The sequence below is a fragment of the Helianthus annuus genome, chromosome 2, assembly GCF_002127325.2.
Source record: "Helianthus annuus cultivar XRQ/B chromosome 2, HanXRQr2.0-SUNRISE, whole genome shotgun sequence".
Taxonomy (NCBI): Eukaryota; Viridiplantae; Streptophyta; class Magnoliopsida; order Asterales; family Asteraceae; genus Helianthus; species Helianthus annuus.
The window spans coordinates 47622335-47644134 of record NC_035434.2 but is presented as its reverse complement, the minus strand read 5'-3'; the positions used below and the strand labels follow the sequence as shown (position 1 = coordinate 47644134).

Genomic DNA, 21800 nt, shown 5'->3' with positions numbered 1-21800 from the left:
TGGTACTTGCAGTTTAGGTCTTTGATATGTATTTTGGTAAAACAATTAATGGTTATGCATTTTGGTACGTGTCATGGGTTATGGTTATGTATTTTGGTAAAACAGTTTAGGTCTTTTGGTACTTATAATCTGTTATGGTAATGGGTCAGTTAGTCTTTTGGTATGTAATCGTCAACTGCAGTTTAGTTCAGTTTTGTAATGGCTGCAGTTTTGTAATGGCTGCAGTTTGTAATGGGTCAGTTTAGTTCAGGTTTGTAATGGCTGCAGTTTACTTCAATATAATGCAGGTTTGTAATGGGTCAGTTTCTTTTAATGGCCAATTTGTATTTTGGCAGTTTACTTCAATATAATGCAGGTTTGTAATGGCCGCTTTGTAGGATACAATCTATCGGCAAATTTACATCATTCATACCATTAACATAGTTCAATATAATGCAGGTTTGTAATGGCCGCTTTGTACGATACAATCTATCGGCAAATTTACATCATTCATACCATTAACACCATCAACAATCTTACAACATTCATATCATCAAGAATCATTCAAATATAATTCATATAACACCATTAACATAGTTCCATTAACTAAACCAAAAATCTTACAACATTCATACCATATTCATGAACTACAAACACTCGAAATAACCTAAATACGCATCATTTAACTACACACATAGTACAACATCAATAAACCCCAAGTAACACACAATAGCCACTTCAATCTCATGTTCTCTTCTTCAAGCCTGCGGATGGAGTTCAACTGCTCTCTTATGATTCCTGCACATCTTTGACACAACTCCGCCTCAGCCCAAGCAACGAATCCACAGCCCCTTCCCCCATGTTAACAAAAAATGACAAAAACATGAACAAATCGCAGCTGATTATGAAGATGATGAAAGAAACCCAAATACCTGTCTATTGCAACAATAAAAACGTCTGTCGGGGTTCAAAGAGGTCCACGAAGTTCGAATTACAGTATGCGCACCACATGGACATTGCACCATTGTTGAAGATTGAAGGTAGGGAGGAGAGATGGTTTCCTTTGCTCAACTTAATTAGGATTTTAGGGTTTCTGTCGATTTGGTTATATGCAGGGTGAAAAGGGCGCCAAACGAGAGAGGGAAAAGAAATAAGAAAAAGGGTTAATAAAAGGAATAATGAAATGACAAAAATGCCCTTGGCAGCTTTAACATATATGGATGGAGTTAAGTCAGTTGGACCAAAATGGCAACGATGAAACCTTTTTGGATCCAGATGTTAAAAATGAAACCTTTGGACTATACTGGCAAAATGGGCCAAACCACATGGACTAAAATGGCAATTTACTCTTTAAATTATCTATATCTATACTACTTTAATAAGCATATAGGAAGGGCAGAAATAGTCATTTGCCACTTTACAAGTCTTTAAAGCATATTGTACAATCAACTAAAGCACAAATGTGTTGAAAGTCCTTTAACACCTTTTCAACACACGCAAGCGGGAACATTTTGTTCTTTTGAATTTTGAAATTCGATTGCTCCATACTTTTGTTCTTCTGAATTTTGAAATTCACATCCTGCTCTCATTTCTCTCTCTCTTCTCCGAGTTCTCTTTCATCTTGTTCAAGAAAAAACCCTAAAATCACAAAATGGTGTCATAGTAGAATGGAAATTGGATGCTAGATTTGGAACAAATATGGGTTTGCAAAGAGAGAGCGAGCAAATGTTAGAAAGAGGGAGAAAATCAGTGGCATTTGGCTCTGGTTTTGAATTTTGAAACAGGATTTTGGCTCCTCAAAACCTAGACACGGCTTTTCATTACACTGCCATTCTCTCTCTACAGCAACAACCGTTTTTCATCTCTAGTCGTTCTTCACCAGCCATCCACCGCTGACAGGTATGAAAATATTCCTTTATATTGAACTCTTGAGTCCCCAATTAGTCATTCTTGTTCTGTTCTGGTTTAGATCTACAGTTTTCACTTTGACGGTATCATTACTCTTGTTCAGTGTTGGTTCAGATCTAGAGTTTTCTCATTCGAAATGGTTCTTAGATCTAGATGCTTACGGGCGATTCACCGTACGGTTCTGAATCCCTAACCTTGGTTTGCTCATCTTTGTTATTGTTTATGGATATGGTGGTGGTTCTTGCGTCTCAACAAATGATGTTCTTCCCCTATGGTCATCAAGGACTTCATTCCACTGGTTGGTGAGGATTTGAAGAAATTGTTGTTAGTCACTTTCATCTCTACGAATTAGCTGCTGGAGACTTGTAAGTGTCTCTCTATTATCGTGTTAATATTTGAGTTTCAAGATTGTAAGACAATCTTAGGGTAGGCATTCTAGTGGCATTAACTGCAACAGACCACCATTTGTTGTTAGGGGGTTGGATACGATATGTAAGTGATTTTCTTGTTACCGAAATAGTGTTAACATTCTGAAAACTAACGGAACATCTTAACGTTTGTGATTTTGAAACTGCAGTCCTGAAGTTGTTAATTGCTCAGCTAGAACAGGACTAGAAATGCTGGCAAAGCACTATACAGATGCTGTTGGATTCGATATTGTTTTCTTCTTGCCCTAGTGAAGAAGATTTTGCTTCTTACACAGTATGGTATGGATTATTCAGTGATTGAAAGTATCGATTACATCGTATGGTATGGTAATAGACCTGTTTTTCATCACTGATGCCAGGTTTAATACTATTCATTTCTTTGATTAAGATGATTATATTGTTTCTTTGTTTTTGTGTTGATGTTTGTCATCATTTTTTCAGGTAACCCGCCAGAATGTGCTTCTTTTCTTTTATATATTATTTTATAGCATAATTATGTTGCTGGTTGTATTTTAATGATTACTTGATAGATTCTGGCTATAAAGATATGCAGTTTTTTTGGAATCTGATACATATATTAATTGAAAATGCAGGCTTTGGCTATGAAGGTAATAATGAAATGTCGATTTTCTATTATTCAGGTTTGTTAAGACTCTAAATGGTAATACTTATTTTCTTATCTTTAATATTGATCAAATTCCACATATAGTTAGCTTTTCTACTATTGGCCATTTTTAAATTAATAATTTATAAAATTTGTTTTATTGTAGTGGAAATGGTGGTTTTGGGTTACCCAGCGTTGTCTGCGATCACAAGCGTATGGGATCTCGCCGTTGCCATTGGGTTACCTCGAGTATCTGGGCTTTTATTTGTTGGCCGTCTAAAAAAATTGAGTGGGCCGGACGGGTCAAAAGTTACCTGCATTGTATTTATATACTTATACTTACAACCACTAGAGTCAGTTAATTAAAAAGTTTGATGAGCAATTTCATATATTAGTTTTCTTAAATCTTATTAAATCTGGTTAAAAGTTTATGATAAACTAAAATATACACCAAGAATTACAAGAATGCTAAATGGGCAGCGGTGCTGGGTGGATGAAGGATCATGTTCCAACTAAGGATCAGCTGGCAGATGTGCTAACCAAAGCATTAGACACATCTACCTTTGAAAGCTTGACCTCTAGGATTGGCATGCTAAACATGGAATAACAGGCAAAATCCTATTTTTCTATGAATAAAAGCATTAAAATGTTTTCAGAAAATCAAAAATCCATCCTTAAAAATAGCTAAAAATGAATTTTTCATTAAAATCCTAAAAGTCTGCCATAACCACTGATGGGTTGAAAAGTCTGCTCTACTTCAAAAGTCTGTCCACTGCTGAAAATCATCCCCTGTTCTCATTTTCCTCTGATAAGCACCGATGTTCAAAATCAGTGTTGTATCCACTGATATGCTATCCACTGATAGTGAAAATCATCCACTGCCTCCATTACCGTTGCAACCACTGTCTTCACCAGTAGTTTTCACAAAAGTACTGTCCTTCGCTTCATCAGGGGATGGTACATGGACAGTATATAGTGGTCAGACCTTTTGTAACCGCTGCCACGTCAGCATTCACTTTTTCCTCTATTAAACCCCCTTCAAAACCCAAACAGGGTTTTACTGTCGAATTGAATTCATAAAAATTCTCTTCTCAAAGCAGTTTCCTTCACATTTCATCAAATTCATTCACCAACTTCTTCAATCGTCTTCACCAAAATGACTAAATCAAAGTCTTCCGCAAAATCATCATCAAAAGTTGCCTCTCAAAAGGCTAAATCCACCGAAATACCACACAAAGTTTCTCATAATCTTCTGGGTCTTCTCACAAAACCCGGCACCGTTGATACCTTTGATTCCATCCTTGATTTAATCACAGCTTCAAAGTACAAAACTTTGTTGACCGCCGATACACCAATTTACTTGACAACCCAAAGAGAGTTTTGGAAAAATGCAACCCTTGAAAAACAAGGCGAAACTGTCACTACCATTACCTCTTCTCTAAAGGGCAAAGTTGTCAACATCACACCAAAAACCATTTCAGAGGTCTTTTAGCTCGATGATCAGGAAGATAAAGATTCTTTTCCTAAAAACAAGTTAAAAATTCACTTCATTGAGAGAGGGTATGCAGACACAATGATGAAGAGGGATACCTTACAAAAAGGTTTCTTCCCTCCTGCAACAAGGTTTTTATTCCATACCCTGCTCATGTGTGTTTCAAATAAAACCACTTCTTTTAATGAAATACCATTGAAGATTCAAAATCTGGGGTATGCTATTCTTCAAGAAGAAAACTTTAATTATTCCCAGGTAATCTTCAATGATTTGGTTAAAAATGTTGAAACAAAATCATTCTTACTGTTTCCAAGATTTCTAAGTTATTATTTTGAGAAAAAAATTCAGTAAGGATGATATTGCTGTAATAAACCAAGGTGAAGCTCTACAAATGCACAGCTTAACTGCTGAAACTTTTACAAGAATGTCAACACCTTGCAAAACACAAGCAGAGGTGCCTGAGCAGAATTTAGCAGCAAACACTGCTCCTCAGGTATCTGCTGCTGAGCCCACTGCTCAAGGTGATCAAGGTAGCAAAACAACTGCCTTGAAACCCACACCTAAAATCACCAAAATGCCACAGAAAAAGAAAACCCCAAAACCCCCCCAAACCCATCAAAAAGGCAACACTGGAAGATGAGATACCAGAGCAACTGCATGTGACAACACAAAAGTCAAATCAAACCACTGCTGCTACTTCCTCACAGCAGTTGGTAAACATATCTCAAACCATAGCTGAAACTCCTCCTATCTTTTCACAAAAAGAACAGGTTGTACAACAAAGGTCACCACATCATGATGCTCTGGAAGCACTTGTTTCCATCATCCACAGCCCAATGCCCGGGGCAAATCCTCTTTCTACACCCAAACTCACATCCCCAATTCCCCCAAATACCAAAATTTTGTTGGATTCAATTGATTTGAACCTGGCACAAACCAGTCCTTCTCAATCACCTGTTCATGAGAATATACTTCAACAAAAGACTGGGCCTGATGTATCAATCTTTGCTAACCCACCAACACAACCTGAGGAGGTTACACCCCTTGAGTTACAAGTAACTCTTGGTGGTAATCCAAGTGAAGCAGCCACTACAAGTATTGAACCCACTGGTTTGCACTTGGACAGTGGTTACATTAATAAGACTTCCTTGGAAACAATTCCTTCTATAACACCTCTGTTATCTGCTAGTGAGTTTGTTTTGACCACTGGTTCCATCAAAAGATTATCAAGTGTTGAAGGAAGAAGACCCCATTACCAAGAAAAAGGGGCATCAGTTGTTGATGTTTGGAGTACACTCCCTACCTCAACCTCTGATAAAACCACTGCTAGTGGGAAATCAGATAATCCCATTAAATTGGGTGATGGTTTAAAGTACCAGGAATTGACGAATCGAGTTGAAAAACTTGATACCTCTGTTGCAGAGATCAAAGAAATGTTGCATCAGTTGTTGACAGTACAACGGGTACAATCCACTGCTGTTCCTCCTCAAGCACCTGCTCTACCACCAGCAGATGCTACAAATGAGCTCTGGAACCTTTTTCAACCATTTCTCCAACAACAACAACAGATGGCTGAGCAGCAGCATGAAAAACATGTTCAAGAGCTTAGAAAAGCAATGGAGTCTAGTTTCAAGACCACACAAGCAGACATCAAGGCTCTAAAAGCACATCTGTTGACAACCACTAGCACTGCTCCTCCAACAGTTCTTTTTATTGATGAACTCCCCCCAGATAATGCCAAAAAGGGGGAGAAAATTCAGGTGTGGAAGAAGAAAGGGATTGATAATGGTCTGTATCTTGAGCCTGAAAAGGATGCTATGCTCAGAAACATTCCCTTGCCAGATGGTAGCAAAAAGGTTGATGTTACCCAAAATGCACTTGATGAAGGTGTAATCAGTGTAAAAAGGGATAGAGCGGCAAAGGATTTGTCAAGGTGGAATGAGGAGAAAAGAGCTTTCATGGAGCTGAATGTGCAGGGTTGTTCTGGTGTAAAGGATGTTCAAAATCCTGTTCCAAAAAGAAATCTTACTAGAAAAGTAAGGAAACCCAAGTCCACACCATCCAGTCTTCCAAAGCATACTTCAAAACCACCATCCAAAAGCCACCAACATCAAACCTCCACCTAAACAGTTGATGAAACTCCTGCTGTATCAACATCTGCTGGTACTTCAGTTGTTACAACATCTACTCTCACTTCAACATACACCACTTCAACACACACCACTATCACTGCCTTATCACCACAAAAAACAACATATCCACCATCATTTCCTGCCATAAAGCAGAAGACAGCAGATGTTACAACATCTGTTGTAAGGACAACAGTGGTTGAAACACCAGTTGTTTCCACAACTGTTAGTCAGTCACAAACTACCTCCACTGTTCCACCCAAAACATCATCTGCCTCTCCTAAAATAAAAAGGAGAAGGATTATCATATCAGATGATGATTCTCCATCACCACCACCAACAGCTTCAAAATCTCAAGCACTTTTCACAATTCCAAAACCCATTCCTCTCTCTTCAGCTCAAATCCAAAAGCCATTACATCCTGCAGGTGTTATATTTCCTTTGGAACTCATAGCAGTTAGGGAAGAAATCAAATCTTTCTATTATGAGGATGACCCTGTCAAAAGGAGTTTGCCATCGATTGAAGTATATTCCAGGCCAAATAATATTGAAGAATATTTGAAAATCAAAGCCAAGCAAGCAGAGGATATCTCAATCAAAAATAAACAAGGGAAATCTGATAGAGAATTTCAGCAAAACTATCAGTTTCTACTCACACAGGTCAGATCTATGGAGCAATTTGCCAAAAATGTATGTCAGCAAATCTCTGAAAGGGCAGATGAGTCCTTGAGAAAAGACTACAGTGAAAACATCATGACCTACAAGAAATACAAGGGGGAGAAACACATGTACAAAAATTGGACCATTCCTGAGCTTGAAAAAGAAGTAGCCAGGATTCATGAAATGATCAAAAATAAGGTCAAGCAGACTCTTCCTGAAAAATTCAAACAATTTGAAATTGACAAGGCCTTAGAGTTGAAGAGAATGAAAGAGGAGCTGGTAGCAGCTGATTATGGGTCAAAGAATTCTGTGTCAAAGTGGGGAGAAGCTAGGGTCAGAGCCACCTACAAAAGGTTGGAGGAACTTAGGAAGAAAGATCCAACAGCTCCACAAAAGCCTGACTACTCCAAAGCAGAGGTCTCAAAAAGACCATCAAAGCTGCAAGTTAAAAGAAACACTACTCCAGCTGGTGCTGCCATCTACAAAAGAAGGAGTAAAAAACAGTCAGGTGCTGAAACAATTCAAGATTTAATTGCTGGAAATGACCTTGTAAAAGAGGGCATTAGATTAATGATGAAACAAGAATCTGAATTGGAACAATCTGCAAGTACTGCTCAGCCAGTCATGAATAGGCCAGCATCACCAAATACCTCAACCAATAAAAATCTCCCAAGAAACCCACCAGGCTCAAAAGTACTAAAGTGGAAAACTGATAAACAGACCCACGTACTGACAGTGTTCAAGTCTAGTGGAGAAGTGAAGAAATTAACAAGGGAACAAGCTCTTGGCCAGAGTCTTGAAGATTTGCAGGATCTCCTTGATCTTCCACTTAGCAGGGATGATGATGATGATGATACAGATGCCTTAACCTTTGAATTACAACTCAAAGGGCAAATAAGGGAACTGTTGTTGAGGCAATAAAGATCTACCAATAATGAAGAGTTTTGGCATTATCTGTTCCAGGGGGAGATTGTTGGGATTGAACCCTGCCAAAGGAACAGATAATAGAAGCCAAAACGGGATCAGAGTAGTGGATCCAGAATGAGCAGCTGTTATGCATGCAAATCTCTCCCCTTGAAAGTGGTTTCAACATCTGCTGACCTCCTATCTGCTGATCATGCAATCTGCTGACCTACAACTGCTGATCAAGTCAAAGACTGTTGAAGAACTAAAGCTCTGCTGCTCAATCTACTGCCTTGTTTCAAGTACTGCTGGGTTCACAGCAGTGGAAGGATGCAGCAGCTGTTTATGTCTACTTTATGTAATGTATTGTAACATCAGTAGTTAGCATAGCAGTGTTTGTATAGGTCAGTTGTTAAGAGTTTGTTAGGAGGTTAGATGTCACTTTCATGGTGACGTCAGCTCAGATGCTCAGTGGTTTGCTAGTGCCTATAAATAGAACAGTACTGATGTAGTGAGTAGTACGACTGATGTAGTGAGTAGTACGATAATGAAGATCAAACACGTTGATTCTACGAATACCCGTGTAGTTCTTCCCCAACCCCCAAATTGCAACCCAAAGGCCACAGAATTTGAAGTGAAAATTCAGTTTTCTCAAAATTCAAGTCTGATTGTTTCAATTACTAAAGGGACATATAAATAAGAACAGAAATTCGAAATGGGCCTAAAAAAGATAACGGGCCAAACACACGGCCTAAAACAAAATGCCCAAAATAGTCCAAAAAACATAAAAATACAAATAACTAATAGAAATAAGCGTTTTTCGGCCCGGACGATGACCCAAACCGCCGTAGGCTGTTTGCAGCAAGATGGAGCTCATTCTCACATTCGTTTCGCTTGGTCGTACGCCCAAAACGGACCCCCGTAGCCCAAGTTAGAGCCATTTTAGTGAAGCCCCTTTTGTTACACGATCTTGGGCCTCCAAATACAAGATGGCCCGCTCCTCCACGCTTGGGCCTGCATCAAGTACTCTGTACTGTTCTGTTTAGCTCTTCACCATCTTCTTCCTGCACGAACAAATTACTGAGCTCGGGCTGAGGGGGAGTTTGCGAATCATACATGCAATTGTAATCAAAATTTGAAATAAATTTAAGCATTTGGTTCTTTGTTGAAAATGTATGATTGAAAGCATTTCTTCTGTTTGATTGTGAAAAGTTTGCTTCCATTTAATTTTCGCTGCACTACTCTTTCATTGTTCATCTTATTTCAAACACAAATCACAATCAATCCAAACTCAGATCCTAACAGTTCTTACTCAGTCTTGTTTCATTTATTAGGCTAGTTAATAGCCGAAAGTCATGAAAATTGACTTTTGCTTTGACTTTCGGTTATGACCATTTCGGTCAAGCCAATATTCGAATTGAACATGGTTACATGATCGTAATGATGTAGGTGTTAATCCTCTATGAGGGAATCTTCTGAAGATCACGTTAAGTTGGTCAAATGACGGGTCAAAATTTATTTATTAAAAGTCAAAAACGCAGATTTTCGTAATTAACGTTAAATGTACTTCTAAGTATCGAAACCTTAATTTTGACACTATATCAGTTTATATAACGTATTAGGACATGTTAGATCATGTCCAACTCGGTATTTCCTGCTTAGAGCTCGGTTCGCAACTGAAAGTCAAACAGTTTGACTTCTTCTTTGACTTTCGATCCGGAATCGTTTAGGGTAGTTCAGATACTGATTTGAAGTTGTAATATGATTGTATTATTGTAGGGAATAACCCCTAAGGGTAATACCTTTTGATCGTATCATTTGTCAGGTTTTTATGCAAAGTCCTTATATTATGCCTAAATAATGCCTAAAATGCCCTTTTGCGCATAAATTGATTTTGAAACATGATGTACATATAATCTGAGTTATAAACTGATGTAGCAACATAATAAACATGTTTTGGCATATTGGACTTACCATAGACCAATCAGATCACCCGATACCGCCTATGCGCGTACGGTTGACTAATAACATAGTTTATATAAGTTAGTCGAATCGGGTCAAAACCTTTCCAAATCAGTTCTAATCAGAATGTATGGTTGTTTGACCTATATTATACGAGTCATAATACTCATGAGGGTGCAAACCACATTCCATCCGGTCTCTGCTTAATCTAGCGAGCCTTGCGAATTTATTATAAGTTAACCGGTCCAAGTCTTATGACTTAAATAAGACATGTTAACATTCTAACGGATCATAGTTTCGTCCATTCCAGGCTAGGAGCCTCTAGTAAATTAAATATGTATTAGTTGTTTCGATTAACAGTTGTGCTTAACATATTTTTGATTGGTAATGATAATCTCATGTAAATACTCTTAGCCTATTTTCCCTATACGAGCTTGGGATACGACATTAGCCGCTTGGTCGGGTATGAGATCAATGGCGAATGATGTCCAAAATCCAAATAACTTGTTTTAATATGTTATGCTCGAATACTAATACATTGAGGGTTAATGCGACCGTGTACGGATATCCTCGGCTCACTTAATTGCCAGTGGCAACAACCTAAGCTCGGGGTGTAGGCATACACCTGACAGACGCTAATTCTATTATTTTTTTATTGAAAAGTGGTGTGTCGGTTAATCATGTATCGGAGATTCGTTCGAGGCCCCATACGTATTGACGAGCACGTAATACTGGTAACAAGGGATATCACTTTGTCCCAAGTTATTTATGAAAATGATATACCTTATGGTAATAAATGATTTTGAAAAGATATTCAAAACGTATGGGTTATACGCATTTTCAAAAGACTAAGCAAAGGTTAGCAAATACGGAATAGGCTGGAGCTGCTCGGTATATGCATATTGGAATTTTTGACTCCATGCAAGGCCTAGAAGTCTTAATAGTCATTTTTGTTATTTTCGATTCGCCTGTGGATCTTTAGTACACTTTCCGTCTGTATATATTTATTTCGAACATTTTGGATATTTGTACTTTATAATATTATTTTATAATCCCATGACTTCCGCTGTGCTACATATGAATATCTGTATCAATCATCATGCATAAACCCCAAGTTCGGGCCCACCGGGATATCAGGGTGTGACACCATAGTTCTCAGTTTACTATATTTTACACACTTTTGGGAAGTTACATGTGATTATACCAAAACACAGACACTACTACTTTTCATACCTACTTGCACAATCCAACTTTATGATTGTTTGTTATCTTATGTGCTATTGTGTGCTTACTTGATAAACACCTGCATATCAACGTACATTCATTAACTCTGTAGAAGCCGAAAGGGAGCATATGATAGGTCTATTAATCTGACATCCCATTACTAATCATTGGCCATTTTAGGGGGACTTCATTTAGGAATGATAGAAACCGATTTTAATACAAGTCAACAAAGGTTTCAATGTAGAACTTATTTGCTTGTTTGAGTTATACAATTGCTTTATGTTACTTACTATACCATGAATTGTGATTTTACCCTATTTGCTCACCAGGTCATCGTAGTTGACATTTATTTTGCCCTATATGATTTTACTCTGTGTATAACTTAATGTTAAAAAGGTTATAAAAGATTTATATTATTTATAAACTAAAGAGTTATATGTAATAAACTTTAAAGTGTTTTATTCTTTCTTTTAAATTAGGGTTATTGGATTTTAATAATTCTAAGTTTCACCTATTGGCCGATAATAATCCCAACATTAAAAATTTCCTCCAATAATCCCAACTTGTAAAAGTTTGGCCGTCATTGATCCTTTCCAATCATATAAGAATTTGGTCTTCTTAATAGATTCAATTACACCTAAAGACTCCTTAATTGATTTAAGTGCACCAATGTTAGAAAATGATCAATGGCGGCCAAACTTTTACAAGTTGAGATTATTGGAGGGAATTTTTAAACTTGAGATTATTATCGGCCAACAGGTGAAACTTAGGATTATTAAAATCCAATATCCCTTTAAATTAATATAAACAGACACACTAATTTAACTATATAAAAGTAATTTCTATAAAATTCTACTTTGATTTTTATAAATCTACACTTATTTAATAAAAGTTATTCTAAATTTTTATATATTATACCACTAAATAGTTATTCTAGCTTAATCCATTAAATTTATTTTATTAGTTAAAATTAGGTGAATTTTTAGTCTTATTTCTCTTCTTAAATTCTTAATACAATTAATCAATCAATTAATTAATTAAACCTCTATAAATTCACAAACATATAAATCTAATTGACTAAAGAAATATTACCATTAATCGGGTCATTGGGCCATACCCGTGACAAAGGTAGCTCTCGATAGCCGTCACTTCTCGACCGTCTATGATGCCTACGAGTCTTGGATGGAGTCGCTTGGGTTTTAGCTATGTATTGGGTTACGGGAACACTTTGGTTTTGGGTATGAACTGTGAAAATTGTGGCGGAAACGGGGATCATGGAGAATTTTGAGTCGAATTTGACATTTGCGAGTAAAACATGAAACCGGGTATCTACATTTGTGGGGATAGTGAAGAAGTTATGATCGGATGGTACTCTACTACACCCGTTTGTGGGTTCCTTTAGTACGGGTTCTTGGTGTCCGCCCGGCTTAGGTATTTAACCAGCCTCCCACGAATCACTGGACCATATGCCTTAATGTGTTAGTATTAGATACCTAATTCCCTAAATTAACAAACAGAAACCACACAGCTCCTTCATCTTTGCTTAAACACCTTGGCGCTCAAGTTGGTTTCGAAACACCCAACCGAGTTGGTGGATCCGTCCGGATCTTGCACGAATATTATGATTAGTTCGAGGGGCAATTATGATTTCCATTTAGGTACCATTAACATAGAATACATAGAGTTTTTATAACGGATCACTATTCATGCCCTTTATTCATTGATCTTTATACATTGATGATAAGTGATCAAAAACTGACGAAGAACACCAATACTAAAAATTCTCTCTAGTGTGATCCATCAACACAAGGTACCATAACGGGAATCATAACTTCATCTCTATCCTCAAAGATAATCATCCCTACAAGTAAGTATCTCTAACTTGGTATCTATATTTATATTATGATTGAATAAACATGATTAAGTTCGACAATTTTAAACCATATTTATAGAATATATTATTTATATTTGATCACCAATCGTTCAAAATTTTGATGTTAAATAGAATATATTATTTATATTTGAATTGACTTTAATACATCATATACATACTTGATTGGCTTGTATACAAAAAGGTTTAAGCCAGTCATCCCCATAAAAATCTGTCTTACTAACAGAAACTACATAAAACTCCATAAAGACATGTCAACATAAAAATCTTCATCATTTCGAAAGTTAGCATACCCCACCATCTGAGGTGGCGGTACCATGAGTCCCTCAGCCATGCTAGCAATATATCCAGGCATTCCAAACATCTCCTCCTCATCCGCGTAGACCACTACTTCCGGCAATTCATTCGGTCCCACCACCGCATCCTCCGTCTGTCTAAACAACTCCATGGCCTCTTCCGTCTGCCTAAACGCCTCTGCAGCCTCAGCCGTTGCCTTTTGTATATCCTTTACATTGTTAGACTCCGGTACAGGCAGCCGCCAAACTGAGTCAGCAAAATTTAAACAAACTGACCGCCCCCTCATGGCAAAACCGCCACATCGTGTGCCCGGGCTGCCATTTCTGCTGTCGGATATGTCCCCAGCCACACTCTTGATTGATTATTTGGTTCTCTCACTTCACACACCCACTTGCCGGGATTTCTTCTCCTCACTCCTCGGTAAACCGGGTGTCGAGTCTCCTTGAACTTCTTCCTTCCGGCTCTCTTCTTTGGGGTTCGTGAAGCGAGCATTAGTTCTCCGGTGCTGCTGCTACATTCAGAAGCTGAAGAGATGTCCATAATCTGATTACTAATTTGTTTTCAGTTGGTAGTTACAGTTTGCTAGTTGTGAGTGAATTGTTTTGGTTTAGTTTTAAGTGTGAAATATCTAAACGATGAAGTATATATAGGTTTTTTATGCGTGTGTAAGAGTGTGTGTGGTGGGGTTGTCGGATACAGCCTGGGGGTGTGTGGATTATTGGATGGGAAAATCACCAAAATGGCCACTGCAACACCGTCTTTGCGAATTTGGCCACCGGACACCCCTTGTCGAGCCGTTTCAATATCCTGAGACGGCACAAGAATTTTGGTTAATGGCCACCCACTTGCCGTTTGACATGTGTCGGACAATGCCTGTAACAGCTTGAGAAGCAACCATGGAACGCCACGTGGCTGATAATGTGGAAAGATCTTAGCCAAGCCGTTACAATCGGCTCATGTACAAAGATCTTAGCCAAGTTCCTTCAACGAGCCAAGCCGTGTTCCTAGGATCTAGCCAAGCCGTTACCGTACACGCATGGACCCCACTTCTGTCATCCGAGCCGTTACAGCTGGGTCCGAGCCATTTCCGTAAACTGCTTGTGCCGTTTCAACTGCGCCGAGCCGTTTTAGCTGGCTCCAAGCCGGTACAGATGGTCCGGGCCGTTTCAACATACGGTTCGAGCCGTTTCAGCTGGCTCAGGCCGTTTCAATCCTTTATATTTAGTGAGTGGCCGTTATATATTTTTCCCTATATTTTTTTTGTATTTGTTTGTGCAACAGATTTGTTTAAAGTTATAAAAACATTTAGCATTTTGTAAAAGGAAGTTTCCAACTTAAAATTATAATTATGAAGATTCGTTTGGTTGTATACAATGGCGGAAAGTGGGAAATCGTTAACGGAAAGTTGGAGTATGTTGCTGATGCTTATTCAAGTAGACGTGGTTTAGAAATTGAACCCAACCTTTCATACACTGCTCTTCTAAGTAAAGTGTCAAACATGTGTAGTTCTACAAACATTACGAAGTTATCGTATCGGTTGTCTTCCTTTAGTGATCCAATAGATATAATAAAAGATGAAGATCTTGTAATTTTTTATAATTTTGATATGGAAAATATTTTTGAAATTTATAAATTATATGTGATTGAAGGGTTTGGTGTTGGATCATCTAGTTTTTCAACTCCAAAAAAATTTTTAGTTCCTGATTTAAATTTCTATACTGATGAAGAAAATTATGATGTTGTAAACGACTCCCAACCAAATCCTGATAATTCTTTTGAAAATTGTTCGCGATCTTCATCAATTACTTTTGAACCAGGTCACGTATTTAATAACAAAGAAGACATGAAACTTGAGTTGGGAAAAAAATGTTTGTTAGAACACTTTGAGTTTAAAGTAGATAGATCCTCTAAAAGTGGTACCAAGTGTCATGTTTGGTGGACGGTTGCGGTTGGCGTTTTCGTGCAAGGAGTTTTGGAGATAGTGGGGTGTTTTTTGTTAAGAGTTTTAACGATAAACACACGTGCTCGAAGACGCTAACGTACCCACATGTTCGTCAGGCAAACCCAAATGTTGTTGCTCATTATTTAAAAGAACCTTTAAAAGATAGTGGAAGAATATATCGTTGTAATGAAATAGTGAAAGATTTTAGACAAAGATTACAAGTTGAGATAACCACTAGTCAAGCTTGGCGTGGAAAAAGTCTGGCACTAGAGCTTTTACAAGGATCAAGCAAAGACTCGTTTGCAGAACTACCACTTTACTGTTACAATCTAGAGCGGGCAAATCCTGGTTCTGTTACACATATCAAGACTGATGACGAGCGTCGGTTTGAGATGGTCTTTGTCGCGATTGGTGCTGCGGTAAGTTATAGGATTCTCTGTTTTTATTTTATTTCGACAAACTACATGTTGTTGACTTTTTTTAAATAATTTTGTTTCAGATTCGTACCTTTATATGTAATTTAAGACCGGTGGTGATCATTGATGCTGCACACCTAAAGGGTGAATTTAAAGGGACGTTATTTTTAGCGGTCGGGATGGATGGAAACAACCAAATTTTACCAATTTCCTATGGAATAGGAAAATCAGAGGATGGTGAATCTTGGACATGGTTTCTGTCAAAGCTTAAAGAATGTATCGGTGAAATACCTGAAATGGCCATAATTTCGGATAGAGCGAATTCTATACATCTGGCTGTTCGAAACGTCTTTCCACATGTTTATCATGGGTTATGCTGTCGTCATTTAATGATGAACCTACGTTTACCCTCTGATAAAAAAAAGAAAATGAGAAGCTGTGGTGGAAGACATGCAAATCGTACCGATTGTCTGATTTTAACGAGTCATTTAATGCTCTTTGTCTTGCCGTTCCTAGAGTACGTCACACTCTAACAAGTATTGGGTTCGGTAGATGGGCAAGTGCGCATTGTCCAGGCAATCGATATCATTATATGACATCTAACAGCGCGGAGTCTATTAACGCTTTATCTAGACACTCGCGTAAAATGCCGGTAACACAACTCTTAGAGTTCTTCCGGCAATCTGTACAAAAGTGGTTTTACGATCGCCGTTTGCAAGGTATACACGAAAAACATTTACTTACACAATGGGCACAGAAGAAAATTTTTAAAAAAATTGAAGGGTCTAGAACATGGACGGTTGCTGGGATTGAGTTAAACAGTTATTCTGTTGCAGACAGTGGAAAGGGGGGTTTAGTGGACTTTGTTAATGGAACATGTAGTTGCCGAGTTTGGCAGGTTTCTGGTTTACCATGCGGGCATGTTATTGCCGTTTCAAAATTTTTAGGTGAAACCGATTGCAGTAAGTATTGCTTCCCGTGTTACTCAAACGAAGTCTATAAGAAAACTTATGAAGAAGCGATTTATCCTCTTCCTCATAGATCTGAATGGGAGACTCCAGAAGACCTTATTAATCTTCAACTGCCACATATGACAAAACGCCAGGCTGGTCGTCCTCGAGAAAACAACCGAATCTTATCCCGCGGGGAAGAACCTACTCCCCTGTATTGTTCCCGGTGTAACTCATATGGTCATCATCGGGATGTATGTCGGCAGCCCATGCCGTCAGAAGTTCGTACTCGCAAAGACCCAGACAAAGGGAAAGGGAAAGAAACCGATAATCCTGAGCATTTTACACAATCTCCTGCTGATTATATATATCCGTCTTTCAACTTGGGAGACTTTTAATACTTTATTAATTTATTTTGTGAAATTTAATTTAATTTCTCGAGTAACATAGTAAGTGTATTTAGTTGCAAATAATTAATATTGAAAATCATTTCATTAAAATATGTTATTAATTTTTTTTATATTACATGCATACATAGAACCATTAAACATTAACAGGTGTGAAGCGCCCGGTGTAGAGTTCATCTGCCATGTATCGTCTGTATCTGAAACAAGCATCCTGAAGGTTTCCTTCGATCCATGTTAAAGAACGATTCCAAATAAGTTTTTCCATTAGCATACATATGATGACTCCTGAATTTCTGCCAATACGATTTGTTTGAGGAGGCAACACGAAATCCCCTACTATTTGCATGGAACGCGTCTCATTTATTTCTGACTGTTGCCAGTACGATATACGTCCGAGAAACCACAAAAATAGAGACTCAAATTCTAGAACAATTTGATGTACTCTTCTGTGCACGCAAAATGAATCTCCGCAATTAATCGTGTCACAAGTATTAGCAAAAAAAATTCTTAATTGTAGTCAATTATATTTATTTGAAAAAGCAACCAATTTTGTTTGTTGTCCGGTATAGGAATGTATACCTGCAAAAAGTGAATAATCTTAGGTTCTAAATCAATGCTGCAAATAAAAAAACCCAAACAAAAATTCTTAGCAAAAAAATTAAAGGGAAAATTACATCAAACACGTTTAAGTTCTTATTTCAAAAAAAAAAAAACCTTGACATTTAACTAATAGCCGGAATGGTCTTCCGCTTCAGAATCATACTCTACCCCTTTTTCCATTTCCGCACGATAAGCTTCAAAACGCACTTTATCGTACAGCCTTTCGAAACAAGATTCCTCGTCTGAGTCTTCGTCAGCAGTAACCGGCAAATTTTCTTGTGGAATAATCTGGTCCAAAGGACGCTGTTGTTCATCGGGGTTGGGTGACGGATCAACCGCCTCACACTGACTTGAACCGCTAAATGGTTCTTCACGTGTTGGCTGTTGCACCGGGTTTGGGGGGTTACGAGTTTGTGAATTGTTTGGTTCGGGGTTATCTGAGGGTGGGTTTGGGTGGTTAACCGGTTGGAAAATGTTGACGTTGATATGAAAGTGTAGATGAATGTTGTTTTCTTGATTTGCCATGAGGTAGAAAAAAGGGGGATGCCAGTTGAGTAGTGAACCAAGACGTGTTTAAATAGGTGTGGAGTAAGAGTGAGAGTCGTGCATCAATATCTTGTTTATTTAATAAAAAACGGATATAATAAAATAAAAAAAGGGATTTGATATAGCCTACCGTATCAATTTCCCAGAATGGAGGATATGTTGGTGTAGAACCATTTGCGTATCTGGTTGCATCAATATCTTGTTTATTTAACATGTCGAAGAAATTTGGCGGTAGAACTGTCCAACGATAATCGTTTGACGACAGCGTCCTTGCATTCTCTCGTTCATACATGAGTTTGTTACACCATGCTTTTACGTGCTAAAAAATAACGGTAATTTATTTATTACAAAAATAATGAAACAGATTTTTATTACGAAAATATTTATTATTAAGGTACCGTTTTTTGAATAAAACCTGCTCCAGTAAATCCAAGCAGTCCCCCCCCCACCAATCTTTTCCTAGTGGTGTTAACCCCGTGTAAGAAGAATAGCAACTAGGAGTATCCCCATCGTAGTAAAATTCAAGAACATTTGGAGACCATTGGCGATCCCAATTCTGTTGATTGATCGAAACGGAAGGAGGAATACTTGTCATTGGTAATGGAGGATATCACATGTGTAATAAAGGTGGAAATGACACATATATATACACATAGAGACGAGTAGAAAAATATTTAATGTTTTTAAACCAAAAAAATACAATTACATTTCTAATACAGGATCATCATCATCATCAAGGTTGTTGTCAGTTGTAGTATCTGGTAACACGGAATCATAAAATAGTAAAGCAAGTTGACGTCACATACGTTCCGCTGTTTTCTGAGTATCTTTATCATCATTCAACGGTTTTTTATTTATCAACCTATCAAGAAATATGCAAACCCAAACCCCACAGTCTCCCAAAACTCCGGACTGCTGAGGAGCATCGGTTGCATAAATAAGTCGGAAATGGTAAGTTAACGGTAATGGTCTGTGGGCATTGTAACCATGAGTTCGTAGCCAGTGGTCAAACACAAAATTTATATGACACACCACATCCGTTCTTTCCTTTTCCATAGCATTTAAAAGGCTAAAAGAGCAACAAATTAACACAGTTAGTAACATGTATCTTGGAGTACTAATCAGTTAAATCTGGCTAATACCTGTCGTATATCGTTAGCGTGTAATTGGCAAGGTTGAAAACGCCTAAAAACCAGTGAGCACCTTCTATATACAACGGTACGTAAACCTATATAATTAGTAAGCAAAATATTAAATTAATTCAATACGAAATACATTTATTCAGTAATTAATAAGTTCGTCAACATTACCTCGTCAACAGTATGTATTGATGGAAAAGGGTCAACCTGCCCAGTAAAGTAACCTTTACAGGTATGGTCGACGGCCGTGTACCGAAAATAATTTTGAAAATATGGGGGTAGAATACTCCACCGGTCACTTTCATTTCTTGAATGATACATGTGGATCATCCACCAAATATATGCTGTTAAACATTCTAAAGTTAATTTGAATACAATATACAAAAAAAATATAAATTATTTTTTTATTACTTACATCATCGCTTAACCAGCCGCGACCGTCCATGCCCAGCAATGACTCCCAAAAATTTGGACCGACAGAATTCCCCGCTAGTAGGGAAAGATGTTTACTGCCACAATTTGGATACCAGTGCTTGATGAATTCAATTTGTCTATCCTCGTTTCTTAACCTTTTGGCTTTTCTATCTTTCAATCTTTTGTAAGCCACATACGGGGATAGCACAGCTGCTGCGGGCTTTACAAGCCTTTCGGATCGTCTCAGTTTGATTATTTCAGGATCCTCATTCTACAAATATTGTATATATGTATTAATTTAACTTTCTAAAAAATAATTTCATTAACTTTCATTTACACAATTTATACTTAATTTTTTTAAATTTATACTAGTAATAAAAAAATGATAAGTAATTAAAATATATAGATTGGAAAAACTTACAAAATCTTCATTCACCATCGGGCTCATAGAGACGTGGTAGGCATTATCGTAATTGATAAATGAATCGGCAACAGCCTACAAGAAAAGCATGACAGGTAAATTAACAGTTATTGGTGGATATTGTTATTATAAAAAAAAATTATTCATAAAACACCTTACATTATCACTCTGAGTGTGTGCCTCTTCTTTTGGTGTTCGTACGGTCACCGGAGTCCTGACCGTTTTTTGCTTTGGAGAACATCGATATGATTGCGAAAACTCTCCCATGAACATATTGGTAAGTCTCTGGTTGTTCTCGAGCAGCCTCTCGTCCAAGACTGATTTAAACTGTGAAATCAGGTCATTCTCGTAATTTGATCGAAACGGGGTCGGAGGGGGAACAAAATTCTGTTGTGGAATCTCATCTCGATCCGTTGCGGGATTATAACCTTCATTCGTCCCATCGGGACCAAACAGAGCCCCCATTACAGACGCAAGCTGTTCTTGTGTGACGACACCTGGGGCGGCCTGCATTTCTGGTTGATTTTGACCCGTGAATCCTGTGGGCATTTGAATGGGTATTTCTGTAGGAATTTGAACCGGATTCTCGCCCAGCATTGCACTGGCATACATCCGACGTTCAGCGTCTAAATAATCTGAACTAGACAAATACCACGCACTTTGCAACTCATTTTGAGTTGGCAATATAACCAAAGACGGTCTAAATTCACGTTTCTGCAAAATGTTTAAAAAATATGCCCAATTATTAATATATATTAATATAAACAATAAAAAAGTGTATATTTATTTTTTAAGTATATTTAAAAATAAAATGTATTACGTTTGCAGCTGTTTGTAGCAATGAATCGACACTGCTCCTCATAAACTTCTTGCCTTCTTTCCATCCCAAAAATCTTGGAATCGTCTCACCTTGATACCATTCCCTTGAATTCTTAAAATGAGGAAAAGTCTCCAACACCCACATCTACACAAGAGAATTTATTTAAGGGTTATTTATATTTAACTTTATATGTTTTCAAAAATAATTATATTAATAAACATTTACGGGTACCTTGAACGGCCACACAAATCCAGCTAAAGAAAAACCTTTAGCGTCATCCATTTTCCGATTGCACAAATTGTATATAGCACTATAAGTACTTTCCCAAAAATAATTACCCCATGGATATTGTCTGAATTCTTCTAAATTATCCACAAGGTCTAAAATCATATTATCAACTGCATTGGTTTTTTGCCAACCCAAAAAACCTTGACCGATTAGCATTAGAAGACATATCCTCGTGCCGTCAGCATCATTAAATTAAACTGGCTAATGTTCCCGAACATGTTCATTATTTGGCCAAAATTAACAGTTGATCCAGCTCCAAAGTGTTTGTTCCTAAATGAGTTCGGATGATCTATAGATGACCAGGAACTGTGCCCAAAACGTAGCCCCGTTATTAAACAAAACTGTTTCGGGGTGAATGTAGATAGCTCCCCTCGTAATCT

At 37.7% G+C, this 21800-nt stretch overlaps 1 protein-coding gene, 2 long non-coding RNA genes and 1 pseudogene across 3 annotated transcripts; 1 reads left to right on the top strand and 3 right to left on the bottom strand.

The window, feature by feature from the left end:
• Positions 1 to 13409: 13409 nt before the first annotated feature.
• Positions 13410 to 14074, bottom strand: LOC110913746 (annotated as a pseudogene).
• Positions 14075 to 14825: 751 nt separating this feature from the next.
• LOC110888379 lies at positions 14826 to 17183 on the top strand. The gene is made up of 4 exons (XM_022135910.1): positions 14826 to 15062; positions 15536 to 15838; positions 15919 to 16352; positions 16442 to 17183. The coding sequence occupies exons 1-4, from the start codon at positions 14826 to 14828 to the stop codon at positions 17181 to 17183; spliced, it is 1716 nt and encodes a 571-aa protein (XP_021991602.1).
• Positions 17184 to 20037: 2854 nt separating this feature from the next.
• Positions 20038 to 20564, bottom strand: LOC118484048. Its single transcript, XR_004872617.1, has 3 exons — positions 20472 to 20564; positions 20313 to 20387; positions 20038 to 20162 (listed from the first exon to the last, which is right to left on the bottom strand). It is a non-coding gene; the product is annotated as an uncharacterized LOC118484048 (long non-coding RNA).
• A 446-nt stretch (positions 20565 to 21010) lies between these two features.
• Positions 21011 to 21405, bottom strand: LOC118484052. The gene is made up of 3 exons (XR_004872618.1): positions 21364 to 21405; positions 21133 to 21276; positions 21011 to 21026 (listed from the first exon to the last, which is right to left on the bottom strand). It is a non-coding gene; the product is annotated as an uncharacterized LOC118484052 (long non-coding RNA).
• Between the last annotated feature and the right edge of the window lie 395 nt (positions 21406 to 21800).